The sequence below is a fragment of the Brassica napus genome, chromosome C9 (genome assembly GCF_020379485.1).
Source record: "Brassica napus cultivar Da-Ae chromosome C9, Da-Ae, whole genome shotgun sequence".
NCBI lineage: Eukaryota > Viridiplantae > Streptophyta > Magnoliopsida > Brassicales > Brassicaceae > Brassica > Brassica napus.
The window spans coordinates 3,634,808-3,653,834 of record NC_063452.1 but is presented as its reverse complement, the minus strand read 5'-3'; the positions used below and the strand labels follow the sequence as shown (position 1 = coordinate 3,653,834).

At 36.4% G+C, this 19,027-nt stretch overlaps 2 protein-coding genes across 3 annotated transcripts; one reads left to right on the top strand and one right to left on the bottom strand.

The window, feature by feature from the left end:
- Nucleotides 1-4,823: 4,823 nt before the first annotated feature.
- Nucleotides 4,824-5,504, bottom strand: LOC106442584. The gene has a single exon (XM_013884251.1). It carries the CDS (start codon nucleotides 5,502-5,504, stop codon nucleotides 4,824-4,826), a length of 681 nt encoding a protein of 226 aa, XP_013739705.1.
- A 5,239-nt stretch (nucleotides 5,505-10,743) lies between these two features.
- Nucleotides 10,744-12,284, top strand: LOC106444457 (auxin-responsive protein IAA28). Of its 2 annotated transcripts, none has more exons than XM_048769735.1 (4): nucleotides 10,744-11,099; nucleotides 11,321-11,632; nucleotides 11,878-11,942; nucleotides 12,057-12,284. In XM_048769735.1, the coding sequence occupies exons 1-4, from the start codon at nucleotides 10,972-10,974 to the stop codon at nucleotides 12,113-12,115; spliced, it is 564 nt and encodes a 187-aa protein (XP_048625692.1). In that variant the 5' UTR covers nucleotides 10,744-10,971; the 3' UTR covers nucleotides 12,116-12,284. The 2 variants fall into 2 exon arrangements, with proteins under 2 accessions (XP_048625692.1, XP_013741381.1); XM_013885927.3 differs by having other exon boundaries at nucleotides 12,053-12,284.
- Nucleotides 12,285-19,027: the final 6,743 nt, after the last annotated feature.

The following is a 19,027-nucleotide window of genomic DNA, read 5'->3' as shown; positions in this document are numbered from 1 at the left end:
GTGAACTAAATATGAGTGTGAGTGTTTTGAGCCCAGAAAAAAAAAACATCCAATTGGAAATATCCATTTGGACGTGGACATGCCCATTTGGGTGTGGTCCAACCCAACTGACAGGCCTACTTCCATCAGTACAATAAATTCCTTTTAAACTGTTTCTGGAAACACTTCCATCAGTACAATAAATTCCTTTTAAACTGTTTCTGGAAACTGATACATTGTCAGATATGTAACCTTCTGTCATTGCACTGGTTAGTCAATTTAACCACCATAGAGTATCCACCAGATATTAACTTCAGATCAGATTTCACCATTACTTTTTAGACGATTTGTTAAATCATTTTTGTAAAAGAAACTAAGACCAAAGGCATTATATTCTCATATAGATTGGATACAGTCAGACGGATGTGTTTCCCAGAAAAATGTCTAGTTTGATCAGAATTTAGTTAAAATGGGTGACGGACAAAAAAGTCTTTCTTGTAAACTGTATTTCGTATATGTTTTATCAGCAGAAACGCTGGCCTAGCAAATGACTGAAGATAATTTCACCTAAGGACTGATCCATCCGCCTTTTACAAACATCAAAAAATATCTCCTGACATTGTAGCCACTTTGGGAGCCAAAACTTAAGAACTCGGTTAGTTTTCATAATATATATATTAGAATGCCAAAATATTTACTTTTGCAAAAATATGATTTCATGTTGTTTTTAGTTGTTGCAAGGCTGTCATGGAACCTGCATCGTCCTAAGTACCTGGTCAAGTTGGCAGAGAGTTACAGCTCTGTCTACAGAAACTCCCGTTAAATATTTTTTGCACCATTTTGTCTCCTCACTAGTCCTCAGCTTTTCTCTTTTTCATTTTGCTTCTTCGGTTTTGCTGCTTCTATGTATGATAACTTTGTCTCCTGTTTTTACTTTATTTTTGGTTCTATTTCAACTTTAACCAATGGCATATATTTTTTTATGAATTGGTAAAATAATTCATGACTCATTTTGTTGTGTGCCTTCGGTTAGGGCAATGTTGAAATATTTGTTATGTACTAGTACTAGTACTAATCTTGCTCTTCCACAGCGTCTTGATAATTGGTAAAACTTGGCGGTTAGTCCGCTAATACAAAAGGCCAGAATCAACATGGTAAACTGTAAGAAATGGTTCATTTGCTAATGGACATTTTTTCATATTATTATTATTTTTTTTTTCTAAATTTAATTGATGTAAATTTATATTGTAATGAAATTTGATATAAAATAAAATTTTGTTCTATTCATTTTCTTATTTTTGAAAATATTTACTGTAAAATATACTTAGAAAAGGTTCTGAATAAGGTTAATACCTTTTCTAGATTGATAACATTATTTTTGGAATACCCTATCTTTTGGAATAAGGAACTAATTTTTTTTAAATATTATATAGTCATATGACAAATCTATCTTCGATAACTTGGTAAATAATCAAATATCACCATTTTTTACTGTCATAAAGCGAAAAGTAGAGATAAAAATTAACATTTGAAGTGATTTTGGGCCTGAAATTATAATCATTGCAAAGTCAATGATCCCATCCATCATATCTCAAAACTCAAAATGTCAAGAAAAGGTAAATACATGAAATCTGTTATATTAAAATAGCAGTGTGACCCATTGATAAATGTAGGGTCCAACAATTCTTTCGACCATTTATTATTGTCTTAATATAAATGTATCTAATTTTATTAAAGCACTAACCACGTTCTATTTGTCTAACAAAAACAATTTTGTTTTTCTTTCTTGAAAGCAACAGTTATGTATTTCTTTTTCTTTTTGTAACAACAAGCAACAATCACGTATTTCTTTCACAACAAAGTTCGATTTATTGATTTAAGGATTGACGAAGCATTTAGTTAAAGAACAGAAACATAGACGATGGTCAATGAAGAATCAGAATGTGATGGTGGATTCTTATATAGCCATGTGTTATCAACAATCGGTGCCCTATTCTTATTAGGTTGCTTACTGCCATGAGTTGAACTGTTCCTAAAGAGTGTGATGGCGGGTTCTAAAAAACAATGGTCAAATTTGTTTTGCGAAGAGAAGAGGAATTCTGAAACCTACAATGGTGGTGCGACGGTGATGACGTCACCTGGTTCATGACAACCAGTAACCTAATTTCAGCACGTGTTGGACTTATTATGGTTGTAAATTTGTAATGAATTATTTCAAAACCATTTTGTAAAAGCCTTTTGGGCTTAAGCAATGAATCAAACATTGACAAAAAAAACAATGAATTAAACATATGACAAAAACACATTTTCTCTAAATAGCCAAACAAATACAGATAGTATCATACTTACAAAATATTAATATAAATAATTGAAAAGCTGTTAAGTTGCATCTTAAATAATATTTATTTTTGGTTCATTATTATAAAGTAACTTTTTTGAAATTCAATTCAGTATCTATTCTATTAAATTAGGAACATGACATATATGTTACGTTTAATTATTTATTCATTCTATTAATAATAACTAACTTCATGCATTTAATTTATAACCTCCCTTTTTATTTTCTTTATTCTAAAAACCCATAACTCTAATCTATACTAACTAGAATTCAGGAATACATTATATATATGAGTGAAAAATGAAGTATAAATTAGAATTCACAAAATAATGTAGAATAATGACAGTTAATTTAAAATGGGTTAATAATTATTATCTATAATAATAATTTTATGTTAAACGGCAGTTCCACTAATAATAATAAGGTATAAATAGTATTTTAAAGATTTAACCATTTCAATACTCATTAATTATTTATTAATAATTATTATTTATATTATTTAATATTTATTAAATTAAACCACTAAAATAAAATCAAGTTGAAATAACAAATTATTAAATTATCAAAACCATAATGCAAGGCTAAATTATCTCAAATCCTTAAAAAATAGTTTCATTTAAAATGAAAAATTAATCATATAAACTAAGTTTAATAAAATTATAGAAAAAGTTTAAAACATACAAAAATAATTTTATTAATACATAGCGGGTTGAAAATATAAATTTTTTTATTTAAATTAAAATATTAAAAATAAAATCAGTGTGAAATAAGTTTAACAGTGGGTTAAATAAACAAAATCATAATACGGATCAGAATTATTTTGAGTCTTCAAAAATTAAGTCCTATTTAAAAGATCAAAAATAAGTCATATAAATAAATTTTAGATAAAGTTCAAAAAAAATCAAAATATATATTTTTTTAAAAATCATAATTTTATTACGTAAAATAATTTTTTCAACAAAAAAATTTACCCACCCTTTAAAGGGCGGATCAAAATCTAGTATATAAATTAAAATTGCAAGTGGTGGCCCTCCATTAGTGGCCTAGTTATTCATGTTAATGATGATGGCTTTGATTTTTTAGTTCGAATGGTCTATACATTCATTGAACATCTAAAGTGTATAATTGTTCTTTAGCCTTTTTGTCTGGTAATGTTCTTAAAAAAAATGATAGGCATGCCTAAATGTGTATCGACCATTGGTATCAAGACGTTCATCATTATTTCTATCTTTCCTTCTGTGTTTTTCTCCTTGGGTATTCAATGATGATATACTGACTTAGTCGACAGATAAAATGTTCAAATTAATTCGATTTAAAATGTTTATGAAGTCTAGCTGATTAATTTTATTTTCCGAGAAAAAATGAAAATCATTAGTAATTCGGGTCTATGTACCAGGATACATCATTTCTTTATGAATGTATCCAAATATATTGCTTCATGCATATGTACTTATTAATTACGTTTAAGGAATTATCACATAATTCAGGAATGGACATAGACAAAATGGGATTTATCTGATTGGCAATACAATAGCCTTCCCATTAGATCGTCTACAACGGACATACGCATATAAAAATATTTTTGAGTTACTACACAGCTAGAACTAATAAAAATATTTTTTTGAGTTATTTGATTATGCGATAGCTATTTATATATATCACTTTGTCCAAAAAAAAGAAAGCTATTTATATATATCACAAGTTTTTATCATTGCTGAGATGATTAGTCATGATATATAGTAATGATCTCATAATCAACCGAGCTAATTATTGTAACTAGATGAATACTCGTAAATCATGGCCAATGTAAAGCTGCCATAAAATGAGTGTTTGTCCATGAGTTTGTTAGTCTTAATATATGATCGTCTATGGGTAACTGTATCTGTGTCATGAACTTTTAGGTTGAGCCACAAACTTACTGGCGTTTATTTTGCCATTCAGCCTCAGTGCTTCTATATCAGAGAAGACACTTGAAATACCCTAACTAGCTCGTTTAGTTTTTTTTGGGTGTAAATGTTAAAATTAGCTCATTTTAGTTCGTATTTTTCAACCATTTAATTGCAACTTATTTGATTATGCGATAGCTATTTATTTTCTTAGATCGAGGTGAAAGATCTTTAAAACTGTCTACATATATTTCTGAAGTTACACTTTTTTTTTTGAAGTTACACTTGATTATCGTATTGCTATCATTAGCTTTAATTTAACATACTGTACTTTCTAATGGGTTGGTAATTTGCCCTTTGCCCTTCTTCCTTTTTTGTTGTTTATAATATTTTCCTAAACCAATCAATTATGTAATTCGAAAAAGGATAAGCATTATGGAGGCCAAATTGCAGCAAAGAAAAAAATAGTAGTGGAATTTGAAAAAAAAAAAGAGAGTTAACGGTGCCAGTATACATACAATTTCTTTTTTTTGATCAACTTAAAATGCATTAAATATTAAATGGGTTTTAAAGGTCTATTCTTGAAAGGTTCAGAAACAAACAACTCTTGGCTAGAGCGTCTACAAGCCATTATAGTCACGGGGAATGAAAGAAAACGAGAAAGAAAGAGAAGCTGAAGAGATGATCGAATCGACATCCGATAAAACGCCGTATAGCTCTATCGATTGGAGATTCGAGTTGATGGCTTTGATAAGCCCTTGGGAATCTGAGCGAAGCCAGATCAGGTTAAAGTCGGAAGCTGAAGCGTGGAGGAGAGCTCCTCTAATTGCCAGGGCCTCTGCCATAAGTGGTGAGGAAACCGCTGTTTGAAAGGAGGATCCTCTGGAGATTTCTGGGGAGTCTTGGTTGATGAAGATCCATGCCAAACCTACAGTTTTTTGATCGGCTCTCCACGCAGCATCAGTGAAGCAGAGGATCGAGTTTGCATGTAGACTTGGGGGCGCTAGGGTATGCGGTAAAGATCCTCTCGTTTTTGGGGAGAGTGATTGGGCCGTTTCCCATTCTTTGTACGAAGTAATGGCTTTATTAACGACTTGTTGATGCGTCAAGGTCTTGCTCTCGAAGATGAGTTGATTTCGTGCTAGCCAGAGGTTCCAGGAGATCCACGGGAATAGGTTTGTGGTGACACCTATTGGAGGTAGGGCTACTCGGAGACTCGAGGTTTGGAGCTCTTGTTTGAAGGAGGTGGTCAGATTCGGTTCCAAGGTAGGTGTCCAAGAGGACAGATTCCATACTTCCATCGTAAAGGGGTAGTGGAACAAGACACATAGGAGGTTTTCAGGTGCTCCACACCGCATATAGTTGTATTATGCGTGATGTTCCTTCTGAGTAGATTGTCTCCTGTGGGCAGTGCATTTCGAGCACATTTCCATACAAAAAGCTTCACTTTAGGGAGCAATGGGGGGGGGGGTCCAAATGTTTTTGTTCCAGTTTCAAGCCTCGCCATCCAAGATTCTTGTAGTCGACTGGATTTTGGCTTTCTAGGTGGAGTGGTATCCTGATCGAGCCGAGTAGATGCCAGAGTTGTTTTGAGTCCAGATGAACGCATCAGCTGCACCGAGAAGGCTCGGTCTAATGGAGGTGATGTGTTCAGACAATTCAGGAAGGAGATCATCTATAAGGGTTATGTTCCATTCTTTGGTTTCTCTAGATAGAAGATCATAAACTAAGAGATCTTGGTGCTGACGTAGAACGGGACCAGAGGGTTTTAAATCCGAGGAGGTGCAAATCCAGTTATCTGTCCAAACCCTTGTTGATTCTCCGTCACCTATAGCTTTACCTAGATGATCCAACAGAAGCTCTTTGCCCCCAGAGGATTCCTTTCCATCCATGTGATGAGGAGGCCGCATGTGCGACCTTAAGAAATGAGGCATTGTGGCAATATTTCCCCAATAAGATGCGAGATAAGAGGCATTCCGGTTTAAGGATCAGGCGCCAAGCAATCTTCGCGATTAGTGCCTGGTTGAAGAGCCTTATATCTCGAAAGCCTAGACCTCCAAGATGTTTCGGTAACATTAGTGTATCCCAAGCTATCCAACATATTTTGCTTTCTCCTTCTTTTGCATCCCACCAGAATCTTGTCAAAACTGATTGGAGTTGATTGCACAGGCCCACAGGGAGCTGGAAGCAAGTCATTGCGAATGTTGGGACGGGAGAGAGGACAGACTGCAGCATGGTTGCTTTCCCAGCCGTTGATAGGAATCTAGTGTTCCAACTTAAGGCTTTCTGTTTCATATGATCCACAATGGAGGCAAAGAGGTCTTTCTTCTTCCTACCAAAATGTTCAGGCAACCCAAGGTACTTACCCACACCTCCCTCTTTCTCTATACCCAATTGGATCTTGACTCTCGCTCTTACCTCAGGTGGGGTCTTCGCCGAAAAAGAAATGGAGGATTTTAGAGCATTTATCTTCTGCCCCGACGCGACCTCATAACCCTTGAGTATAACCATCAGGTTAGTGCACCTTTGTATGTCTGTTTCCTGTGCCTTTTTGCAGAGTCCCGAGAGAACTTCTCCGCAGAGGATGAAGATGTAAGGAGACAGGGGTCGCCTTGCCTGATTCCACGTTGAGGGTGAATATTTCCAGCCACCTTGTTGTTGAGAAGAAAGGAATATGTGACTGTGGAGATGCATTAGAGCATCCAGTTTATCCAGGTAGGGTGGAAACCCAATCTTTCCAGAACCTCTCTTATAAAAGACCACTCCAGTCGATCATATGCTTTACTAATATCGGTTTTTACAGCCATTGTGTAGTGTTTGGTGGCGCCAGAGATCTTGAGGTAGTGCAAAACCTCGTGGGTCAGAGATAGCCTTTGTAATAGACATTGCATAAGGCAACTGGTCTATATTCAGAGACATCCTTAGGGCTTGAGATCTTTGGTAAACTGGTACGCCTTCTGAATCCTCAATCATAGTAATTCTATTTCTAGCTCTTCTGGTCTTGGTTGAGGCGTGAAAGTAGCACGTGTTTCTGTCACCCAGGGCTAGCCATAGTTGTCGACTCCTTTGCTTCCAGAAGTCCTCCTCTGCCTTATATGCACGGAGTAGACTAAGGTTCAGAGAGGGGATGTATGTGTTATCAGCGACTTGAAGAGACATAGCTTGATCAAGCTTCTCCCTGGGGGACACAATTTCCTTTTGGCTGTTGACATAGTGTGTACGGCTCCATTTGGAAATGGCGTGTCTGCATCGCGATATTCTTTCCATAACAGATAAGCCGGCTCTTTCCTTCCATGTCTTGTTGATAATTTCCTTTTTCCTCATTATCTCGCAGCCTTCTGTCATATCAAAATAATCATTGGGGCTTTTTTCGTTTGGAATCAAAGGTGGAGATAATGGGACGGTGATCAGAGCTTTCAAACTGGAGGTACTGTGATCTTCCATTTGGAAAGAGATCGGACCACGAGCTGTTGGCTAGGGCTCTATCAAGTCTACAATGCACGAGATGAGTATGTCTTTGGCCACGCCAAGAAAGGTAATTACCCGAGTGTTTTAAATCAAATAGATCACATGAAGAGAGGAAGGATCGGAAATTAGAGAAAGAGCTCTCCGACCTCTCTGTCCCTCCTGATTTTTCAGAATTTGACACTATCTCATTAAAATCTCCTGTCAGGAACCAAGGAGAGTCTCTCGAAGCTGATATGTCTAAGACTTTATTCCATACTGCCAGACGGAGTGAAATTTCTGGTGCACCGTAAACAAATGTCCCGTTGAAAGATGTGTTTTTAAAGGAGATTAGCGTGTCTATGAAGTTGTGATTGGAGGTGAGGATCTGAACATCAATGTCAGCTTTCCAGAAAAGTGCTAGACCTCCCGCTCCTGGGTTGTGAGGTGAGACCAGGAAATGAGACTCCATGTTTAATTTTCCTAGCTCCTTCAGCACAATTTCGTCTTGATTTTTGGTTTCTTGCAGAAAAATAATGTCTGGGGAATTTTTCTTGTTCAGGTCAAGGAGCCTTTGGACTCTTGCGGGGTTACCTAAACCACATCAGTTCCAGCTCAAGACTACTAAGGAAGAGGAGGAGACTCTCCGTGAAAATCCTGTGTGGAAGCTCCTCCCTCTGCACTAGGAGGTTGTGGCCCACGATGTCTGTGTGCTGATGGTTGGGTTCGTGATAGAAGCCTTTGAATGGAGCCTGCTCCTGCAAAGATGTGAGGGCTAGGAATAATCCTTCTCCTAGCTAGAGTCCTTCTTGGAGTGACATGCTCTCTCGGTGGAGAGGCATTCTGTAGTACCGGTGGCGGCGGTAGCTGCTGCAGAGTTCTTGACGCTTGTGAGACAGCTGGTAGAGTAGGTCCAGAACCTCCAGAGTAGTCTGTAACTCTGGCAGTGGCAGCTGCAACAATATTAGCTGCCGTTGATGCCATAAGATTTGGATCTTCACTGAGAACTCTCTAACGTCGAGCTTCACTCTCAATGGGGTCTGCACACTTAGTGTATTGATAAGTGGCCTCTTGGAGCTCAGCCATCACCTATTCAGTAGTAGGGATGCGTGGTGGTGCTGGAAAATCACAAAGCGCGAGATTACGCTCCAGCGGCTGTTGTTCCAAAGCTCTGGTGGGTGATGGCCCTCTGTGCTGCTCTTTTGCTATAGCATTAGATTCTCTAGATGGGAAAGCTTCAGCGGTGCGGCGTTCTCTCCATTGCAAGATTGGGTCGCGACCTGAGGGACTGCCCCTGGAGTGTCGATAGTCTCGGGTGTGTCGCGCTGGAGATCGTGGGCGAGGCAGGGGTTGTCTGGGACGATATCCTTCATGCTCTCTGTTGTTACCTGCTTCAGATTGGATTTGAGGTGTCACCTTATTTCTCAGGGGCTGGCCTCTCGGCGGGAAGGTGGGGCTCTTTCACCAAAGGGTCTGCCGTGTCTATCTACTCTGTTACTGAAATCTGTGTGGGAGTGGTGAGAGCGTGAAGGCTCGGAATGAACCGGGTTGTGCTGAGCTTGATTACCATAAGAGGCTGAGGAGGTGTAGGGGTATCTGTTCCCCGGCATGTCTCTAGAGGGTGCTTCAGTAGCATAGTTTCTCCTGTGTAGTTAGGAGGAGCAATGCTTGGTAACGTGGTCCAGTTGGTTGCAGATAGAGCAATGGTTTTCTAGTCCCTCATATGTTAGAGTTACGGTGAGTTCCTCTCCAGAGCCAAACTCGACAATAGCTTCCTTGATGAGGGGTTTTAGTCTGTCGACAGAGACTTGCATTTTAGCTGAAGTCTTAGAGATGTGATAGTCCTCAAGAGTTCCAAGGTATTGACCAATCTTGTAAATCATCTTCTCGTGCCAGTAGTGTAGAGGCAAGCCACAGAGACGAATCCAGAAGGGGATCTGTGATGGAAACTGGGGAGACAGTGAGGGTTTCCATCTCTGGATCATGAGCATCCAGTGCGCGTAATGGTATGGTCTGTTAGCTAGCACCTTAACGAGATCTTCCTCCAATTCGAAGCGGAACTGGAAATAGTTCTAGCCCAAGTCAGACCCTAAAACTGTGCCTTTGAGGACCCATTGCCTTGGGAGAGAAGGAATGATGGCATCGATTGGTTGCTCTGTAGGGTTTGAGACTCGGCCAATGAGCGTGAGAATGTTTTCGGAGATGAGGGCGGAGGTGTCAATTTCCGGAGCCTTGATGCGCTTGCTTGGCGATTCTTGGCTTTGTCTTAGAGGGCCTTTCCCCTTTTCAGCTGCGGTGAATCTTCGTGAGAGCATCCTTGTGCTTGGAGCTGAGAAGTGGAGATCCGACAAAGAGGAGTTCTGTCGACCCTAAGTCGGTCTCTCGCCGCTAGATCTCTTTACCGGTTCACCAGCACCGTGGTAGACGGAGCAGAAGCAGCAACTTCCGGCGAAAACTTTTAGAAGAAACCGGCGGGTAAAGACAAGAACAGTAAAAATTTGAAAAGAGGAGGTAAAAGCACATGTGGTTTTAACCAAAATAGATAAGAACCATGCAGTAATTCAAAACCATGGGCTTAGGATCTGTTGGGTAAATACCAGTATCGAATAAGGTGCATGGGAGAGAAATTCTTCCAGAATTGTAAGAAAATTACATAAAATTGTAACTGTCAGTTGTGCAGATTTACATACAATTTCTTAAAAATATATTTGGTTTAGTAACAAAAAACTTTTACTAAAAAAAAGTAAACAGAAGAAGCGAGGAAGAAACGAGACCTACTACTTTCCTCCTTTTATTTGGTAGGTACTCATTTAAGCATGCCTAGGAATCTCTTTCCTCTCTTTTTTTTGTCGGCCTCCATTCTCCATACTCCTTTTTTCATACATACATAAAATACTTTAAGATGGGGTTATGGAGACGATGATGATGAAGGTCTTGATGATCACATGACAATCATATGCATGATATATGTTTTTGTCTCATGAGTCATGATATGTAAATATGGTTACACACATATATATTGGTATGAAATTAAAATCCAAAGTGTCAAAAAGTACGTATGTTATCATACACGTACAGCGGTAAAGAAAACAAACAACATCCATCAATTCGTGTCATATTCATACACGTATGTAAAATCATCTTGACATTTTGAATCCATATATGTAAGATCTCTGCTAGATGACTATTTATGCAAATAAAAATGTATTTTCTTATATTAGAAAATAAAAGGTACTTTTGTAAAGACTGAGATTGTAGTTCCTTGCCAACCAACAACCCATAATACTCTACTCCCCAACACCAAAACACAACACAAACTTAGAAATGGAAGAAGAGAAGAGATTGGAGCTTAGGCTGGCTCCTCCCTGTCAACAAGTCACATCCAACAACAACATCAATGAATCTACACAAAGAAGCCTCACCAAAGAAACAGCATTTGTTTTCAATAACAGGTTCTCTTAGTTCGTTCTTACAATCTCGTCATTAGGAACTTGTTTATCAATGGATTTAAGGTCACCTTACATCTTAAATAGTATTAGTTATTTTCCCACTTTGGATATGTTAAATAGAAAGAAAATTTATTTTCCATAGTTTTTGGATATTAGTGTGTATTTAGGCTCTGATTATGTATAAAACTTGTTTATGAACTATAATACGATTTTGGCTAAAACAGGGCTGAGACAGCTCCGGTGGTGGGATGGCCACCGGTAAGATCATCCCGGCGAAACCTTACGGTGCAGCCAAAAGAGGAGATGAAGAAGGGAGTGAACGATGAATTGAGAGAGTTGTACGTTAAGATCAATATGGAAGGAGTTCCCATTGGAAGAAAAGTCAACCTCTCCGCTCTTAACAACTACCAACAGCTTTCACATGCTGTTGACCAACTCTTCTCTAAGAAAGATTTGGCTGATGTAAACAGACAATACACTTTGGTCTACGAAGACACTGAAGGAGATACCGTTCTGGTCGGAGATGTTCCGTGGGAGTAAGTTGATGAATCGAGCAAAATTAACTCAATATTGACTATCTTTATCATCAAAAATCATTTTATATTTTTTTTTAAACTCAACAAAATAAAAGTAGATACATAATATAGATAAAACAATTAGTTTCCTAAAAAGAGTTGACTAATTTCTTTTCCCATGATACTATTTAAAAAGGTCTACAAATTTTTTTTTGGTTTTTTTCATCATTGGACAAATTGATGACATAGTTTACCATATTGCTTAGGATGTTTGTATCGACAGTGAAGAGATTGCGCGTTTTAAAGACCTCACACGCCTCCATGCTCTCACGTAAGATTACTTTTCTCGCTAAATTTTTTTCAGACTGTACAAATACAACGTAAAGCCTTATTTACATCCGAAATTAAAATTAATGTATACGTTTTGTTGTGTTTCCCCAGCTAGAAAACATGGCAAGGAATAAAGTGAGGTTACCAATATCATCAGTTCGATGTTTTGTTTAAAGTGTAATTTATGTAAACCATGTGGCTTGGCTTGATTTACTGAGATTTCTTTAATTGTTTACTTAGATTTTGTTTTTCCAACTTATGTTCAATGTTTTTTTTTTTGCTTATTGAAGACGAATATGTGTAAATATGCTGTTTGTTTAAGATGGGTGGTATTATTATGTTATCGTGAGTATAAACTATAAAGATAGTAGAAACAAAATCTCCTATATATATATTATTTGAGGATTTTTTAAAAAGTTTGTAACTTCAATTTTGTATTAATTACAGTATGAACTTGATGAAGTGTCAAGGCCTAACGTCTTCTCGTTGCTTATGTGGCAGTCTTATATTAAATTTGGACAAACATTAGGCTAACAATTAATTATGTAGAACATAACATAAATCGGCCGTGTTTGTACATTGTTATAACACTTTTTATATTAACGAGAGACCCTTAAAAAATAGTGCATACTTCTAAGTAAAAAAAATAGGGAATATAATAATTCACACTTTAACTACATAAAAACTTAAAAACCCTTTGTCAAAAAAAAAAACTACATAAAAACTATTGATAATAGAGTAGTCGATGGTTCTTCTGTCTTCTGACACAAGCAATAGTATTGTTATTGCTTTTTTTAAACTTGACGAAAGAAAACATTGGATTAAATATTAAAAACATCATTTTAGTAGAGACAATAGAGATTAGCGTTTAGACTATAACTATTTTCCATCTCCATTAGATCTGTTTAAATAGAAATGAGTTTATCAGAGATATAATCTTTAAAAGAGGTTTCATTCATCCAGGAAGAATGTTTGAGCTGATCATAATCATAAGTCCAGCAAGTTTTTAAAACGTTAATATAAAAACTTCTAGCAACAGAGAGCGTTGATATAGTTTAAGCATAGGTCCAATAGGAACTTAAACGTCTAGATCACATGTCCAAAAAGTTTTTAAATAGTATAGTTTAAAGAAATGATTAACAAATATGTGGATTGTTTGATTCTCGTATAATACCGGTATATGATATCCATCTCACGTAAAATTTAAAGTGATTATGTGTCCAGCATATACTAAAACTTGATAAGTTATTTTGAAACAGTTATATATGGTAAGTTCTATTTAGAAAAAAATTATACTTTGTCTCCAAGTCTACTATTTCGAGCATCAAAAACAACTTACCAAATATATTTGTGGTAATTATTGATAATTTCCATAAGTACAGGTTCAATGTACCAGACTACCATAAGGTTTCTAAGTAATTAATTACTCAAATTTTAATTACCCTGACAATCTGAAAACCTACCTATGATTCCCAACTCCTTAGGCCTATTATCTATCTGTTATTTTTTGGCTCATTTTTAAAAAGATATTGATCGGCTCATCAGAATGCTAATTATATAGTAACTAAAAACAACATAAGTACATAGATGTAAAAAAAAAATCAATCAAATTTAAAAATTAAAGTTCTTCAATATTATATATTTTAACTATTTATCATATAAATTAATTTCTGCGCAAGACGCATGTCTTATTCTAATATCGTTTATTTAGTAGTAAAATAACAGGCCTATCATTTTATAAACCAAATTAACGGTTTCAACAGAACAGAAACCCTCCTGTAATATTTTAAATCTATTTCTCTATACGATTTCAAAACTAAAACTGAACCGGATGAAATAGAGAAGAAATGAAATCAAAGTAGTCCTCAGGCTTATATTTTGCGTGTGAGAGTATGTAGAAAGATTATGACTAATTTTAGAGAGGTTGCTTAAACTGGGTCTCCAATGCCATACATGAGTAAAGATTATGACTGTGCATGTTAGTTCAAATATTGGCAAATATTTAGGTCTCTAATGCCATATTTAGGCCTATATATTTATTTCAGGCCCAATAAGGGAAACGTATAAAGTTTGAAACAAACAAACACGCCAATCTACTCCAATGGAAAAGTTGCAGTTACCTCTCTGTCTCGCTGATCGATTTGAGAAGTTGTAGCTGTGGAGGCGACGTCGTTATCATCTGGTGTTCTCCTCTTCTGAAGCCTGACGCTTACAGATTCCCGAGGTTAGGGTTCTCTTTTCAATTGGTTTATGTCATGTACAGGTCATGTTCTCAGAGAGAGTTTCTGTCTTTAGCTCAATGCCATTCAAAAGAAATTTATAGTCCAGACTTTGGTTTAATTGGTCCCTTGTCTGTATATATTTAGGTTATGATATTCTTCAGTGCGCATGGTGTTCCAGTTACTATGTAGAGAACTCTGGTGATCCGTACCAGAAACAGTGGAAGAGTGTATTGACTTGATAATGAATGAGCCATACACTGTTGACGTTCTTGTCGACCTTGGTAAGGACGGTGTCAAGAGTCTACTAGCCGTTCCAGCGAGGTGAGAGAACATATAATAATCCGCGTACATGGTTGGTTACTGAACATTCTGGCTTTCTTGTCTTTGAATTTCAGTTTTGTGAGTGAGCACATTGAGACTCTTGAAGAGATAGACATGGAGTATAGGGAGTTAGCTTTGGAGTCAGGGATAGAGAACTGGGGACGTGTCCCAGCACTAGGTCTCACCGCATCCTTCATCACTGACTTGGCTGATGCAGTGATAGAATCACTTCCTTCGGCAGAAGCAATGTGGAATCCAAGTGCAGAGGATAGCGAGTCATCAGACGCTTTCAGTTACTTCGTGAAGATGTTCTTCTAGCCTCAGGAACCATCTTATCAAGAAGAGATCTATTGAGCATCTGATCCGTTCAAGAGTTGGTTTTAATTTCTGTTCTTACTTTTGTTGGAGAATTGTCTTTAGTCAAGTTTTATATGTTTAGTCTCCAATCTATTAAAGTATCACCACACCCATCTCTAATGAGCTTTTGTGGTTGAGTGGTTCAATAGATTGGAATATATTTCTTATATTTGAGTAAGATATAATGAAGGGAAACAATGAGAAGGGTATATGTTCTTGGGGAAGATAAAGGTAGTGCTACGTTCCTCCTAGAGATAAGGAAAAGTGGATAATGATATGAACTTACAGTTATTTATTGGTTTCCAAAACGCAAGTTGTCAAATGCATTCTTTTGTTTATCAAACAGAATTAGCGTATACTTGTGTGTTATAAGCCTATGAATCTCTCTCTCAGAGTGCTGTAAGGAATATTTCTTTTCCGGTCTTATAGTTATCCGTTTTCTATTGTAATATTGTTATTTCTTAATATATTTGGTGACCAATGAAATTGGAAATAAAGGAGTAATTCATAATTATCTTTACCTTGATGGACGGTTGAGATTAATTTAAAGAAAACCCTAAACGGGAATTAGGTCTTCTCTCCACCTATAAATACATATCTTTAGACCATCATAAAGATATCTTAAAAGCAACAACTAACGTTATAGCCGAGGCGAGAGAAACCTAAGAGTTCCTAAGAAGAGATTGAGCTGTTCATCTTCCATTCAGGATTCAATCCATTCAGGAAGATTCTCAGGCAAAATGAATCCATGTAACTCTATAAACATTCATATGATTCTATTATGTGATTAACCTAGATGTTTAAAGATCTTAGGGTTCATGTCAATTTAACTTACATGTGGTATCAGAGTTTTTGTGCAAAATTGATAATAATAATTGGTCTGTGCATAATTAGTACATCGTGTTTTGTATATACTGCAGAATCGTTTTGCACAGAATTCGTACAAAACCGATTTTGCACTTAAAGTTATAAACTTTTCTATTCATAATCCGTATAGAATTAATTTATATACTAAAACACAATTAGTACAAAACATTATTTCACATAAAGTGCTTATTAGGGTTTGGATATCACCACAGTGATTTTACCTTAATAGTTGCAACTAAAAATCATTATTTCAGCCAAGTTTTTGATCTTTATATGAATTATTTAGTTACCCACAGGTGATCATTCAAGAAATTAGGGTAAATATCCCTTTACCCTTAGTTCCGAATGTTGGGAATCCTCCTGTTGTAGAACCGTTGCACAACGAGGAAAACCAGTTGAATGATCCACCACTCCTTAATGAAAATATCGCCAATAATGAACATGAAGCACACGAGGAACCAGCATTAAGAAGATCAACTCGTGAGAGAAGATCTGCTATTTCTGATGACTATGTGCTTTATCAAATAGAATCTGGAGAATGGGATTTAAAAGATCCAGTTTCTTATTCACAAGCCATGAAAGATGTTAATTCTGATCAACGGATCGAGGCCAGTAAAGATGAAATAGACTCAATGGTTAAGAATGAAGTTTGGGATGTTGTTCCATTGCCTGAAGGACACAAAGCAATTGGGTGCAATTCGATCTATAAATCCAAGCTCGATTGTCATGGCAATGTTAAACGACGTAGATCCAGACTTGTAGCCAAAGGGTATAATCAGAAAGAAGGCATTGATTATGGTGAGACTTTTTCACCTGTGTCTAGAAAAGACTCTCTCATAATTATAATGGCATATGTAGCTGAATATGATCTTGAGTTACATCAAATGGATGTGAAAACCACCTTTCTTAATGGAGACTTAGAAGAAGAAGTCTATATGCGTCAACCTGAAGGCTTCATAATCGAAGGTCATGAAGATATGGTCTGCAAATTGAAGAAATCAATATATGGACTGAAACAATCTTCGAGGCAATGGTACTTAAAGTTTGATGAAACCATTACGAAATTCGGTTTCAAAGAAAACATTGTGGATCCATGTATATACCTCAAGATCAGTGGGAGTAAGTTCATATTTTTGGTTCTGTATGTTGATGACATATTATTAGCCAGCAGTGATCTTGGTTTATTACATGAGACTAAGAGTTATCTCTCTGAGAACTTTGAAATGAAAGATATGGGTGAGGCATCCTATGTGATAGGAATTGAGATATTCTGTGACAGATCACTAGGAATTTTGGGATTGTCTCAGAAAGCATATAATATTGATAAAGTTCTTGAGAGATTCGGCATGATGGCATGTTCTTCTAGCATAGTTCCTATGCATAAAGGTGACATGTTTAATCTTAAGCAATGTCCATAGAATGAAACGGAACGTAATGAAATGCAAAAATACCCTTATGCATCTCTTGTGGGAAGTTTGATGTATGCATAGGTTTGTACCAGACCTGATATTAGCCACGCAGCTGGCATGCTGGGTAGATTTCAGAGTAACCCAGGACTCGCTCATTGGCAAGCTGCAAAGAAAGTTTTGAGATACTTAAAAGGGAACAAGATATTACATGTTGACATATCGAAAATCAACACATCCACAGATGGTTGGATTTTTGGACTCAGATTTTGGTGGATGCAAAGACTCTAGACACTGTACTCTCGGCTATGTGTATCTCTTTGGTGGAGGTGCCATCTCATGGAAAAGCCAGAAGTCAGAGTTGATATACACATCCACTATGGAAGCTGAGTATGTTGCATGTTATGAGGCTTCTATTCAAGGAACATGGTTGAGGAATTTTGTGTCAGAGTTTGGGGCTTTGAGTTTTGTTGACAAGCCTCTCACTCTTTACTGTGACAATCAAGCTGCAATTTTCTTCGCTAAGCATGATAGGATATCTAAGGGAGCCAAGCATATGAACCTCAAATATCTATCACTGAAGCAAGATGTCAAAAGAGAAAAGTTTGTCATTGAACATATAGACACTGAACTTATGGTTGCAGACATATTTACAAAAGCTTTACCTCCAAAGACTTTCATGAAACATGCTGAAAGTATGGGTCTTGAGGATAGCGACTAATGTTGTTTGTTTACGATTAGCCTATGTATGACAATTATTTGAGCTCCTTTATGACTTTTACATCTTTTATATATTCTGTTTCCAATGTGCACACACATTATTGTTGGTTGGATTTATGATAACAGAATGAGTCTTTCGTTAAGGACATTAAAGGGACCATTACGATACTCCTACTTATGTTTATGGTCTAACTATGAAGGTGGTCAATGCGGTAGTACATGGAAGGGATCATGTTGCAGAATGATGTGCGACCGCCATGACTCTCATTGATAACTAGATTAGTCAAGACACTTATGATGACCAAATGAAAAAGAAAGAAAAATAAAGTTATAGCATATTATGCCGGCCTTATGATTCCATAAAGAAAACATTAGTGGATCTCACTAACGACCAAGTGGGAGACTGTAAGGAATATTTCCTTTCCCTATTATATGGTCTCATAGTTATCCGTTTTCTATTGGAATATTGCTATTCCTTAATATATTTGGTGACCAATAAAATTGGAAATAAAGGAGTAATTCCTAAGTTATCTCTACCTTGATGGACGGTTGAGATTAATCTAAAGGAAACCCTAAAGGGGAATTAGGTCCTCTCTCCACCTATAAATACATATCTTTAGACCATCATAAAGATATCTTAAAAGCAACAACTAACGTTATAGGCGAGGCGAGAGAAACCTAAGAGTTCCTAAGAAGTGATTGAGCTGTTCATCTTCCATTCAAGATTCAATCCATTCAAAAAGATTTTCAAACAAAATGAATACATGTAACTCTATAAACATTAATATGATTCTATTATGTGATTAACCTAAATGTTTAAAGATCTTATGGTTCATGTAAATTTAACTTACATGTGCTATTGCCCTAGTCTAACACAAAGGGATAAAAAATAAAATAAGAAATATGTTTTTGGTACAACATAATAGGAAATATTGATTGGCTAGATGATCTGAACATGTAGTTTGTGGTTTGTAGTCATGTTTTTATCAAAGCTAAACATGTAGTTTGTGGTTTGTAGTCATGGTGAGATACAACATTTGTTTTAGTCTCTAAAATTGCACCCGTATTAACTAATATATATTTGATCATTTGGTGCATATGACTACAAATCTAGTTGACGGGCTAGTATTCATCTCAGAAATAGTTTTATTTTGATTTAATGATAATTTTTAGAGTTTGAGCGTAACTTATTT